This window comes from Mus caroli, unplaced genomic scaffold (assembly GCF_978045245.1).
Source record: "Mus caroli unplaced genomic scaffold, Mus_caroli_1 scaffold_1, whole genome shotgun sequence".
In the NCBI taxonomy this organism is placed as follows: Eukaryota; Metazoa; Chordata; class Mammalia; order Rodentia; family Muridae; genus Mus; species Mus caroli.
In genome coordinates, this window is record NW_028227256.1 from 175,903,308 (window position 1) to 175,916,970 (window position 13,663).

The window sequence follows — 13,663 nt, forward strand, 5'->3', positions numbered from 1 at the left end:
AGGAGGAGGAAGTCAGTTTAGTCTTGCAGGCACAGCACAATGTCTGAGCTAAAAAATGACAGACCTAGAAGACAAAAGCAAGAAGATCTCTGAAATATGGACCAGCCTTGTCTACATTAAAAGTCAGGGTAGAACCCTCTGCTGATAGATATAGCTGCTTCAAAACAATACTCTGGGAATCAAAATTACTCATTTTTCCTTAGAAATAATATAAAGGGTTTGCTTAACAATGATTAGTTGTGTCCTTACTAATTTTAAAAATAAAACACATCGGCCTTAAATTTATATAAAGAGAAAGGGGAATCTAGGTATATTTATCCACATAAGGTATGTTTATAATTTCAAGTTGAAAAATTATGCTTTTCTGTTGCTAAAAAGCATTGTGCCCTTGAAAAGGTATATTCTGCTGGACAATGTGAAGATCCAGAATTGGGATTGGGGCAAAATTGTTTTGCTTTTATCCAACAGAAAGAAAAAGCTATGCTCATAAGAGCTAACATGGGGAAGAATCTCAAGCTACTCTGAGAAGCCAACCTGTCTCCTTGGAATGTGGAGCTCCCTGGGAGAACTGATGGCAGCTCATGATAGCTGACTTAAAAGTGGATGTCACCCTAACTAGTCTCTATAAATGTGAGCTTCCAGGGGAAAACTGATTACAGCTCAACCTAGTACATTATACAATAAATGAAAGGGAATTTCAATAGAGTTGAATATGCATTAGAATATTAGATTAATTTATATAGAGAAAAAGGGAAATAAGGATATTTAGCCACAGAGATATTAATCTCCAAAAATGAGAGAAGGAAACAGGAATTGATATAAATATTTTCAAGTACACATAGATAAATATATAAATCCAGGCCTTTGATCTCAGTATGTGGGAGATAAAGTCAGAGACAGATAGACTCCTTGTGAAATCAAGGCCTGTCTAATCTACAGAATAGATCAAAGCCAGCCTGAGATATAACAAGAAACCCTGTCTCAATAAATAATAATAATTGTTTTAATTATGAAAATGAAGGTGGTTAGACATTCAGTGGTTATGATATTACAAATCCTCTATAAGAGAGGTCAAAATAGAGGAAGCCTAAATAAAATTGGACTGCTAGATTGAATCAATCTATACTTTTCATGAGTTTGGGTTGCTGGACCAAAGGCATGCTATTTTGGGAGAGAGGTTGTATATTTGTTTTTTTTAAAAAAAAAAAGAAAAAAAAAGCTTTGGACCCCTTCCAGCTTTTTACTCAGAGGTAAAAAGTAAAAAAGGTTTTATCTTAATGCTGAGGTACGTTTCTTGGATGCAGCAGAAGGATGAATCCTGTTTCCCATCCATTCTTTTAGTCTGTGCCTTAATATTAGAGAATTAATACAGTTGACATTTAGGAAGATCAGTGATTGTTGGTTCCTGTTATGTTGTTGTTGCAGTTGTTTTTGATAATGAGGAGGAGGAGGATGGGGGGAGGTCTGTCTGTGTTTCTGTTTATGTGGCTTCCCTTATTTTGGTTTTACTACTTTAGAATTATGTTTCCTGTCTTTGCATGGGTGTGGTTAACCTTGATTAGGTTGGAATTTTCCTTCTAGTACCTTCTGTAGGGCTGGATTTGTACATACATATTGTTAATATTTGGCTTTATTATAGAATGTCTTATTTTCTCTGACTATGGTGATTGAAATTTTGTGGCTAAGCACAGTAGTCTGGGCTCTGTGGTCTTTTTGCTTTTGCACAAGTCTCCATTGAGAACTCAGGTATAATTTTAATAACAGCACTTTTATACGTTATTTGGCCTTTTTCCTTTGTAGCTTTTAATTGTCTTTCCTTGTTCTGTATGTTTAATGTTTTGATTATTATATGGTGAGAAAACTTTCTTTTTTTTTTAATTTAATTTTTTTTTAGGTATTTCCTCAGTTACATTTCCAATGCTATCCAAAAAGTCCCCAATACACTCCCTCCCCAGTACCCCACCCACCCACCCCCACCCCTTGGCCCTGGCATTCCCCTGTACTGGGGCATATAAAGTTGGCAAGTCCAATGGGCCTCTCTTTCCAGTGATGGCCAACTAGGCCATCTTTTGATACAAATGCAGCTAGAGTCAAGAGCTCTGGGGTACTGGTTAGTTCATAATAATGTTCCACCTATGGGGTTGCAGTTCCCTTTAGCTCCTTGGGTACTTTCTCTAGCTCCTCCATTGGGGGACCTGTGATCCATCCAATAGCTGACTTTGAGCATCCACTTCTGTATTTGCTAGGCCCCGGCATTGTCTCACTAGAGACAGCTATATCTGGGTCCTTTCAGCAAAATCTTGCTAGTGTATGCAATGGTGTCAGCATTTAGAAGCTGATTATCGGATGGATCCCTGGATATGGCAGTCTTTAGATGGTCCATCCTTTCTTCACAGCTCCAAACTTTATCTCTGTAACTCTTTCCATGGGTGTTTTGTTCCCAATTCCAAGAAGGGGCACAGTGTCCACACTTTGGTCATCGTTCTTCTTGAGTTTCATGCGTTTAACAAATTGTATCTTATATCTTGGGTATCCTAAGTTTTTGGGCTAATATCCACTTATCAGTGAGTACATATTGTGTGAGTTCCTTTGTGAATATGTTACCTCACTCAGGATGATGCCCTCCAGATCCATCCATTTGCCTAGACATTTCATATATTCATTCCTTTTAATAGCTAAGTAGTACTCCATTGTGTAAATGTACCACATTTTCTGTATCCATTCTTCTGTTGAGGGGCATCTGGGTTCTTTCCAGCTTCTGGCTATTATAAATAAGGCTGCTATGAACATAGTGGAGCATGTGTCCTTCTTACCGGTTGGAACATCTTCTGGAGAGGTATTGCTGGATCCTCTGGTAGTATTATGTCCAATTTTCTGAGGAACCGCCAAACTGATTTCCAGAGTGGTTGTACCAGCTTGCAATTCCACCAACAATGAAGGAGTGTTCCTCTTTCTCCACATCCTCGCCAGCATCTGCTGTCACCTGAATTTTTGATCTTAGCCATTCTGACTGGTGTGAGGTGGAATCTCAGGGTTCTTTTGAGTTGCATTTCCCTGATGATTAAGGATGTTGAACATTTTTTCAGGTGCTTCTCTGCCATTCGGTATTCCTCAGGTGAGAATTCTTTGTTCAGTTCTGAGCCCCATTTTTAACGGGGTTATTTGATTTTCTGGAGTCCACCTTCTTGAGTTCCTTATATATATTGGATATTAGTCCCCTATTTGATTTAGGATAGGTAAAGATACTTTCCCAATCTGTTGGTGGTCTTTTTGTCTTATTGACGATGTCTTTTGGCTTGCAGAAGCTTTGCAACTTTATGAGGTCCCATTTATCGATTCTCGATCTTACAGCACAAGCCATTGCTGTTCTATTCAGGAATTTTTCCCCTGTGCCCATATCTTCAAGGCTTTTCCCCACTTTCTCCTCTATAAGTTTCAGTGTCTCTGGTTTTATGTGGAGTTCCTTAATCCACTTAGATTTGACCTTGGTACAAGGAGATAGGAATGGATCAATTCGCATTCTTCTACATGATAACAACCAGTTGTGCCAGCACCATTTGTTGAAAATGCTGTCTTTTTTCCACTGGATGGTTTTAGCTCCCTTGTAAAAGATCAACCACTGGATGGTTTTAGCTCCCTTGTCAAAGATCAAGTGACCATAGGTATGTGGGTTGATCTCAGGGTCTTCAATTCTGTTCCATTGGTCTACTTGTCTGTCGTTATACCAGTACCATGCAGTTTTTATCACAATTGCTCTGTAGTACAGCTTTAGGTCAGGCATGGTGATTCCACCAGAGGTTCTTTTATCCTTGAGAAGAGTTTTTGCTATCCTAGGTTTTTTGTTGTTCCAGATGAATTTGCAGATTGCCCTTTCTAATTCGTTGAAGAATTGAGTTGGAATTTTGATGGGGATTGCATTGAATCTGTAGATTGCTTTTGGTAAGATAGCCATTTTTACAATGTTGATCCTGCCAATCCATGAGCATGGGAGGTTTTTCCATCTTCTGAGATCTTCTTTAATTTCTTTCTTCAGGGATTTGAAGTTCTTGTCATACAGATCTTTCACTTCCTTAGTTAGAGTCACGCCAAGGTATTTTATATTGTTTGTGACTATTAAAAAGGGTGTTGTTTCCCTAATTTCCTTCTCTGCCTGTTTATCCTTTGTGTACAGAAAGGCCATTGACTTGCTTGAGTTAATTTTATATCCAGCTACTTCACCGAAGCTATTTATCAGGCTTAGGAGTTCTCTGGTGGAATTTTTAGGGTCACTTATGTATACTATCATATCATCTGCAAAAAGCGATATTTTGACTTCTTCTTTTCCGATTTGTATCCCCTTGATCTCCTTTTGTTGTCTAATTGCTCTGGCTAGGACTTCAAGTACAATGTTGAATAGGTAGGGAGAGAGTGGGCAGCCTTGTCTAGTCCCTGATTTTAGTGGGATTGCTTCCAGCTTCTCACCATTTACTTTGATGTTGGCTACTGGTTTGCTATATATTGCTTTTATCATGGTTAGGTATGGGCCTTGAATTCCTGATCTTTCTAAAACTTTTATCATGAATGGGTGTTGGATTTTGTCAAATGCTTTTTCAGCATCTAACGAGATGAGCATGTGGTTTTTGTCTTTGAGTTTGTTTATATAATGGATTACATTGATGTATTTTCGTTTATTGAACCATCCTTGCATCCCTGGGATGAAACCTACTTGGTCAGGATGGATGATTGTTTTGATGTGTTCTTGAATTCGGTTAGCGAGAACTTTATTGAGTATTTTTGCATCAATATTCATAAGGGAAATTGGTCTGAAGTTCTCTATTTTTGTTGGGTCTTTATGTGGTTTAGGTATCAGAGTAATTGTGGCTTCATAGAATGAGTTGGGTAGAGTACCTTCTGATTCTATTTTGTGGAATAGTTTGTGAAGAACTGGGATTAGTTCTTCTTTGAAGGTTTGATAGAACTCTGCAGTAAACCCATCTGGTCCTGGGCTTTTCTTGGTTGGGAGACTATTAATGACTGCTTCTATTTCTTTAGGGGATATGGGACTGTTTAGATCATTAACATGATCTTGATTTAACTTTGGTACATGGTATCTGTCTAGAAACTTGTCCATTTCATCCAGGTTCTCCAGTTTTGTTGAGTATAGCCTTTGGTAGAAGGATCTGATGGTGTTTTGGATTTCTTCAGGGTTTGTTGTTATGTCTCCCTTTTTATTTCTGATTTTGTTAATTAGAATACTTTCCCTATGCCCTCTAGTGAGTCTGGCTAAGGGTTTATCTATCTTGTTGATTTTCTCAAAGAACCAGCTCCTCGATTGGTTGATTCTTTGAATAGTTCTTCTTGTTTCCACTTGGTTGATTTCACCCCTGAGTTTCATTATTTCTTGCCGTCTCCTCCTCTTGGGTGAATTTGCTTCCTTTCGTTCTAGAGCTTTTAGGTGTGTTGTCAAGCTGCTAATGTGTGCTCTCTCTAGTTTCTTTTTGGAGGCACTCAGAGCTATGAGTTTTCCTCTTAGAAATGCTTTTAATGTGTCCCATAAGTTTGGGTATGTTGTGTCTTCATTTTCATTAAACTCCAGAAAGTCCTTAATTTCTTTCTTTATTCCTTCCTTGACCAAGATATCATTGAGAAGAGTGTTGTTTAGTTTCCACGTGTGTGTTGGCTTTCTATTATTTATTTTGTTATTGAAGATCAGTCTTAGTCCATGGTGATCTGATAGGGTGCATGGGACAATTTCAATATTTTTGTATATGTTGAGGCTTGTTTTGTGACCAATTATGTGGTCAATTTTGGAGAAGGTACCGTGAGGTGCTGAGAAGAAGGTATATCCTTTTGTTTTAGGATAAAATGTTCTGTAGATATCTGTCAGATCCATTTGTTTCATAACCTCTGTTAGTTTCACTGTGTCCCTGTTTAGTTTCTGTTTCCATGATCTGTCCATTGGTGAAAGTGGTGTGTTGAAGTCTCCCACTATTATTGTGTGAGGTGCAATGTGTGCTTTGAGATTTACTAAAGTTTCTTTAATGAATGAGGCTGCCCTTTTATTTGGAGCATAGATATTCAGAATTGATAGTTCCTCTTGGAGGATTTTCCTTTGATAAGAATGAAGTGCCCTTCCTTGTCTTTTTTGATGACTTTGGGTTGGAAGTCAATCTTATCAGATATTAGAATGGCTACTCCAGCTTGTTTCTTCATACCATTTCCTTGGAAAATTGTTTTCCAGCCTTTCATTCTGAGGTAGTGTCTATCTTTTTCTCTGAGATGAGTTTCCTGTAAGCAGCAAAATGTTGGGTCCTGTTTCTGTAGCCAGCCTGTTAGTCTATGTCTTTTTATTGGGGAGTTGAGTCCATTGATATTAAGAGATATTACGGAGAAGTAATTGTTGCTACCTTTTATTTTTGTTGTTAGAGTTGGTGTTCTGTTTTTGTGGCTGTCTTCTTTTAGGTTTATTGAGGGATTACCTTCTTGCTTTTTCTAGGACGTGGTTTCCGTCCTTGTATTGGTTTTTTTCTGTTATTATCCTTTGAAGTGCTGGATTCATGGAAAGATAATGTGTGAATTTGGTTTTATCGTGGAATACTTTGGTTTCTCCATCTATGGTAATTGAGAGTTTGGCTGGGTATAGTAGCCTGGGCTGGAAATTGTGTTCTCTTAGTTTCTGTATAACATCTGTCCAGGCCCTTCTGGCTTTCATAGTCTCTGGTGAAAAATCCGGTGTAATTCTGATAGGCTTGCCTTAATATGTTACTTGACCTTTTTCCCTTACTGCTTTTAGTATTCTATCTTTATTTAGTGCATTTGTTGTTCTGATTATTATGTGTTGGAAGGAGTTTCTTTTCTGGTCCAGTCTATTTCGAGTTCTGTAAGCTTCTTGTATGTTCATGGGCATCTCTTTCTTTAGGTTTGGGAAGTTTTCTTCTATAATTTTGTTGAAGATATTTTCTGGTCCTTTGAGTTGAAAATTTTCATTCTCATCTACTCCTATTATCCGTAGGTTTGGTCTTCTCATTTTGTCCTGGATTTCCTGGATGTTTTGAGTTAGGATATTTTTGGATTTTGTATTTTCTTTGATTGTCGTGCCGATGTTCTCTATGGAGTCTTCTGCACCTGAGATTCTCTCTTCCATATCTTGTATTCTGTTGCTGATGCTCGCATCTATGGTTCCAGATTTCTTTCCTAGTGTTTCTATCTCCAGTGTTGCCTCAATTTGGGTTTTCTTCATTGTCTCTACTTCCCTTTTTAGGTCTTGGATGGTTTTATTAAATTCCATCACCTCTTTGGTCTGGTTTTCCTGCATTTCTTTAATGGATTTTTGTGCTTCCTCTTTAATGTCTTCTACCTGTTTAGCAGTGTTCTCCTGCAATTCTTTAAGGGATTTTTGTGCTTCCTCTTTAATGTCTTCTACCTGTTTATCAGTGTTCTCCTGTATTTCTTTAAGTTTGTTATTAAAGTCCTTCTTGATGTCCTCTACCATCATCAGGAGATATGCTTTTAGATCCGTGTCTAGCTTTTCCGGTGTGTTGGGGTGCCCTGGACTGGGCGAAGTGGGAGTGCTGGGTTCTGATGATGGTGAGTGGTCTTGGTTTCTGTTAGTAAGATTATTACGTTTACCTTTCACCATCTGGTAATCTCTGGGGTTAGTTGTTATCGTTGTCACTGTTTAAAGATTGGAGCAGACTCTGTGTTCCACTCACCCGAAGTCTCAAAATCCTGTGGCGGGTGTCGTGGGTAGCTGGCGGGTGTCAGCCAGCCCTGCGCTCTAGCTACCCCGGCGCTGATCAGACCAGAAGAGGCTTGTGGCCCTACTCAGGCCGGTTTTCTGCTTCCCTAACTAATGCAGTCTCAGGTCCCGCACGCAATTGGATTGGAGCAGAAGCTGTGTTCCACTCACCAGAAGTCTTAAGATCCTGTGGCGGGTGTTGTGGGTAGCTGGCGGGTGTCAGCCGACCCTGCGCCCTAGCTACTCCGGTGCTGGTCTGACCGGAAGAGGCTTGTGGCTCTACTCAGGCCGGATTTCTGCCTCCCTAACCAAAGCAGTCTCAGGTCCCGCGCGCGATTGGACTGGAGCAGAAGCTGTGTTCCACTCACCAGAAGTCTCAAGATCCTGTGGCGGGTGTCGTGGGTAGCTGGCGGGTGTCAGCCGACCCTGCGCTCTAGCTACCCCGGTGCTGGTTAGACCGGAAGAGCGAGAAAACTTTCTTTTCTGGTCTAATCTATTTGGTCTTCTATGGGCTTTTTGTACCTTTTTTGGCATCTCCTTTTTTAGGTTAGGAAAATTTTTTTCTATCATTTTGTTCAAAAAAATTTTGAGGCATTTGTCCTGGGATTATTCTCTTTCCTTCATTCCTATTAATCTTAGCTTTCATCTTTTCATAGTGTCCCAGATTTCCTGGATGTTTTTTGTCAGAACTTTTTTAAGACTTAACATTTTCTTTGACCAATGTATTCATTTGTTCTATAGTATCTTCAATGCCTGAGATTCGTTCTTCCATCTCTTGAATTTACTAGTGAAGCTTGTCTCTGTAGTTCCTGCTCAAATTTCTTAATTTTTCATTTCCAAAATTCTCTCAGGTCATATTTTCTTTATTGCTTTTATGTCCATCTTTAGGTATTAAACAGTTTTATCCATTTACTTCACCTGTTTGTGTTTTCTTGGTTTTCATTAAAAGATTTATTCTTTTTCTCCAATTGTTTGTATTTTCCTGGATTTCTCTAAGTGGTCTATTCATTTCCACATTGAAGACTTCTACCATCTTCATGGAGTTGGCTTTAAGGTCTTTTTCTTGTGCTTCAGCTATGTTGGAATATTCAGGGCCTGCATTAGTGGGATGACTGAGCTCTGGTGGAGACATTGCCCTGGTTACTATTGATTGTGTTGTTATGCTGGCATCTAGGCATCTCGGTTTGCAGTGATTGTAGATCCAGATAATGATGTGTGAGTTTGTCTCTGTTGAGTGGGTGTTTTGTTTTTGGTTTTCTCCTCTTTGGGTGTTTTGGAGAGTGTGATGGCTCTGTGTTGCCTGTTTTCCTGGTCTGCTCAGGTGCTCAAAGGAAATGCCTGCTAGTGTTAGAGGCCGGCGTGTCATGATGAGGGGAAAAGGGAAGTTAGGAGGAGATATTCTGTGGGATCTACAGGAGATGGGGCAGTGGTGAGTGTCTAAAGCTGGTATTCTGTTACAGTGCTAGGGATGAGATTCTACCTTTAGCCTTTTGTAAATATTCGCATACTCGTTTTTTATTGAAACATACTTTGGATTGAACCAGGTGTGTACTACAGTGGTCAGTCCAAGCTTTAATTTATTGAAGAAATGTCACAATGGCCGCCCTGTGGATGCAGTGCTGCTGTCTATGTATGGGGGTCCAAATTTCCCCATAACCTCTCCAAGATCTGTTGATTTCTGTTTTGGGTTTTACTTTTTTACTAGATAAAATTGTGTATTTGCTAAGTACACCATGGTGTTTTGAAGTCATTATGGAATGGTTAAATCTAGCTAATTAAAAGTTATGTTGTCCAATATGAACTAATCAGAATCCCTCTGGAGCTCATGTCTCTAGCTGCATATGTATCAAGAGAGGCCCATTGGTCTAGCAAACTTTATATGCCTCAGTACAGGGGAACGCCAGGGCCAAGAAGTGGGAGTGCGTGGGTAGGGGAGTGGGAGGGAGGGTATGGGGGACTTTTGGGATAGCATTGGAGATGTAAATGAAGAAAATACCTAATAAATAAAAAATTTTTTTAAAGTTATGTTGTCTCTCATAAACGCTGGAATCCTGAAGAAGTAGGATCTAATGCCAGTAAAGGAATGGACTTGCTTAGTGAGGCAAAAGCAACCAGGCAAAAAGCAATAGATTCCAAAGAAGCCATGGCCCAGATTTGAGGTGGTTCTTCCCACCTCAAGATCTGGATTAAAGCTGTGTCTTCCTGTCTCAAAGAATCAATTCAGCAGTAGATCTTTCCACTTCAAATTAAGCAAAAATCCATCACAGATGTGTCCATATATTTTGTGCAGTCAGTGGGGTGTGAATTCCAAATGTAGCCAAGTTGACAACCATTGTGTGTTGCCATTACAGTAGGCTTCAAAAACTCAATTTGTGGCTGACCGGTCACCATGTGGTATAATAAACCTCTTATGCTTATTATTCCGAAAGACTATTCATTGTAGTTTGTGAATAATGTTCCCTTCTCCCTTTCTTTCTTACAAAATTTTAATAAGAGTATACAAAATATAAGAGGTAAATCATAAAAATTTATAAAACTGACTAATAAAATAAAAGAGCATTGTTAAGGCCACAAACTGATCCCAGAGACTTTGATTTAGTAAATGAACTATGTAACAATCTCCAGTTGAAGAACCACAGAGTTCAGTGATGAAATGTTTATGCAAATGCAGGAGCAATGACCTACAACTACATCATTTTTTTTTTTTTGTAGATTTAATAGGAGTGGATGTCAACTTCATGATTTCTATTATGTGATCGACAAGTAAGAAATACTCCTAATGTAATCAATTATCTTTCCTCTAGTAGTTAATAATCAGCAAGTACTTAGTGTTTGTAACACTTTTGGCATGCATATTTAAACACAGTTTCCAAATGTAAGAAAAAAAAGCTGTAGAGATGACCAGTAATCTTGACTAAAACACATCTGAGACACACTTAGCATTATCCTCACTATTTCAATTGGTTAAATGGAGCAAGTATCATTTAGACTCAAATCTCATATCTGTTCCTTCTGATTTAAGATAGACAAATAAGAGTATTTGTTCTCACCTCTCTTCTCTACACGACTGTGTAATGAACATAGTTAGGATTGTCATGTCCCCTGAGTTCACAGAGGAGAAGGATTCCATTATAGGAATAAATTAAATGTAAAGAATAAGTGGGGTTTTAAAATACACTTGTCAGACCCAGAGAGTCAGCTCAGTGGGTCCCAAACCTGTGGAAATACAAGCAGAGTAGCATCCATCTTAAATTCCAGTGTGCTGACAGTGAGAGGCAACAAGAGAATCTTGCAGACAAGCTGGACTGACATATGCAGTGACAAACAGCAATGTGGAAAGGATGGACCAACTCTAGAGGTTGTCCTTTGACCTGCATATGCATGCCACACACACACACACACACATACACGCCACATTCATACAGATGTATAAACCCACAATCAACACCACTCTAAATAAATTATGCTTTCAGTTTTTATACATTTATTTTAACATTTATTCATCTATTCTATGTATATGAGTGTTCTATTTGCATGTATACGTGCATGGCAAAAGAGGGCATTTGGTCCCATTAGAGTTGGTTGTGAGCCACCATATGGTTGCTGGGAACTGAACTCAGGATCTCTGGAAGAGCAGCCAGTGCTCTTAACTGCTGAGCCATCTCTCCAGCCTTTACTTTTTAAAATGGAAGGGAAGAATAAGCAGAAAATAACAAATGTCTTTTTTTTTTAAACAGGGAACTTGTGAGAGAAAGCCTATCTGACAATTTGGTAAGAAACCTATAAATGTGTCTGTGTGATAAGTGGACACAACAACTGACGCATTTTTCTTTCTACAGAAAGTAAGGTACGACGTGGCAAAATATGGCTGCCCTCTCACCCTTGAATTGGGACAAATGTTTCAACCTATAGTAGAATTGTAAGTTTATACCCACTTGGGAAATTAGTTTGTGTGCTGCAAAAATGGCTTGGTTGTTAAGAGACCATTCTCCACTTACAGAGGACCTGAGGTCAGTCCCCAGCTCCTACACAGTGGCTCACAACCACCTATAATGCCAGGTCCAGGGAATCTGATGTCCTGATCTGGCCTCCTTGGGCTGGGAAGGGCTTGGCTTCTCTCAGGTGGGGACACAAGAGTGGTAGCTTAGTGCTTCACTTTATTTTGTTGCCAGAGAGCTCCTACTGGGGTCCAGAAGGCTTCTGCTCTCATGCCTTGCTGCTTGCCTTACTTCTGCAACCCACCCAGCTTGTAAGGTCTGTCAGGTGCCTATCTACCCACATCACTCATTGAAACCCTCTGTGCTATAGGCCTAATCCTCACAAGTTTATGCCTTCTAATTTTCCTGGGCACCAAGGCTCACAATCCCCCTACTGAGACCTAGTTTTGTAGGGTTTTTTTCCTTGTTTTATAACAAGGTCTTTGTTTCTCCAGAGTTAAAATAAATACACAATAAATGGTAAAAGTCGCATGTTCTCTCCCAATAAAGCTCTTTAATTCAGCTTATCAGCATTCAACACCCATTTCCCAACAATTACCACACCAGATACTTCCCCAAAGTACTGGGCCAAACACTAAAAATTTAAGGATTGAGGACGGGATGTCTGCCCTCAAAAGATGGACTACATAAATACAAGAGCTGATATGCCAAGTTGTCTTATAGAAAAGAATGAAATGGGTAGTAGGTATTGGAACACAAAAGGAAAGAATCCATCCTAGCTATGAGGGGTCCTGCTCCTGGCTCTGGAAGATGTCTGGAACCGTGCACTGGACCCTTAAAGGACGAGGAACAAATACTTAGCTGGATCTAGAGGGAAGGTCCAAAGAGGCTGGATATCAGTGAATTATATCAGAGAAGCCTTTCAATGAGAATGGAAGTTTGAGGATGAAAATGTATAAACATACAGTGTTGGGGCGCATGTCATGTGAAGAGCACCAGCAGAAGAGGCTGGAAAGGTGATCTGGGGGGTCAAGACCATGCAAGGCTTCCATCTGTTCCCTTCTTTTATGACGGCCATGAGAGTGAGCATCGGCTTTAGCTGTAGCTCTCTGGATTTTAGAGGAAGACATTTAAGTAGGGAGACCTGATAGTAAAATACTGTTCAGGAGGTGGGGAATGATTGAAAAGGTAACTTAACTTGGACCAAGAAGTACATCTCTGTTAGAACTATGTTATTGTAGTCAGAAAGAGTTGATGACTGATATGTGTGAGTGGTGAGGGAGACGATGAAGATGGATAACTCAAAGTTAGCATCAGTCAAATGTCCACAGCACATCTATATATCTTCAAACATTTGAACCAGGAGCTCATAGCCACCACATGTCTTAGGATTCCTATTGCTGTGAAGAAACATCATGACCAAAAGCAACTTGGTGGGGCAGGGTGGGGATGGGGGTGGTGAGGGATGGGAAGAAGGTTGGTTCAGCTATAGTTTTAGTACATCATCCAGCAATGTCAGGCAGGAATCTGGAGGCGGGAGCTACCTGGTTTGCTTGGTTGCTTTCTTAAAAAACCCAGGACCACCAGCACTGCCAACAGTTAGCTGGGCTATCCTCTCTCAATTATCAATCAAGAAAATGTACTGTAGGCTTCTCCAAAGACTAATCTGGTGGCTGCATTTGTCCAATGGAGGCTCCCTCTTCTCAAATGAACCTAGTCTGTATTAATTGACATAAAATATAGCCAGCACAGCCTTGATGAACTATCGCCTTTACTAACGAAGAACACTGTTCCTGGATGGTCTCCTCTTTCTCCCATATTTCTCTAGAATCCCCTCACATTGGAGTCTGAGAAACAGAGTGCACAGAATGAATATATATGTTAAAATAGGGGTCATTGCTTAGGCTTACAGGATAAGGCCTGGGTAGTCTGGCAGTGGCTGTCTTCGCACTACAGAGCATGAGAATCCAGAAGCTGCACAGACCCAGAGACCGGATGCCTTGCCATC

The 13,663-nt window shown here is 39.8% G+C and overlaps 1 protein-coding gene across 8 annotated transcripts in view; it reads left to right on the top strand.

Annotated features, from left to right (window-relative positions):
• Positions 1 to 13,663, top strand: part of LOC110288950 (cation channel sperm-associated protein subunit epsilon-like protein) — a 144,853-nt gene that overhangs the window by 98,475 nt on the left and 32,715 nt on the right. For all 8 annotated transcript variants that reach the window (XM_085843330.1, XM_085843322.1, XM_085843329.1 and 5 more), the window contains 3 exons: positions 10,430 to 10,480; positions 11,455 to 11,488; positions 11,557 to 11,636. In XM_085843330.1, coding sequence (XP_085699456.1) covers positions 10,430 to 10,480; positions 11,455 to 11,488; positions 11,557 to 11,636 — 165 coding nt within the window. The remainder of the gene's footprint in view (positions 1 to 10,429; positions 10,481 to 11,454; positions 11,489 to 11,556; positions 11,637 to 13,663) is intronic.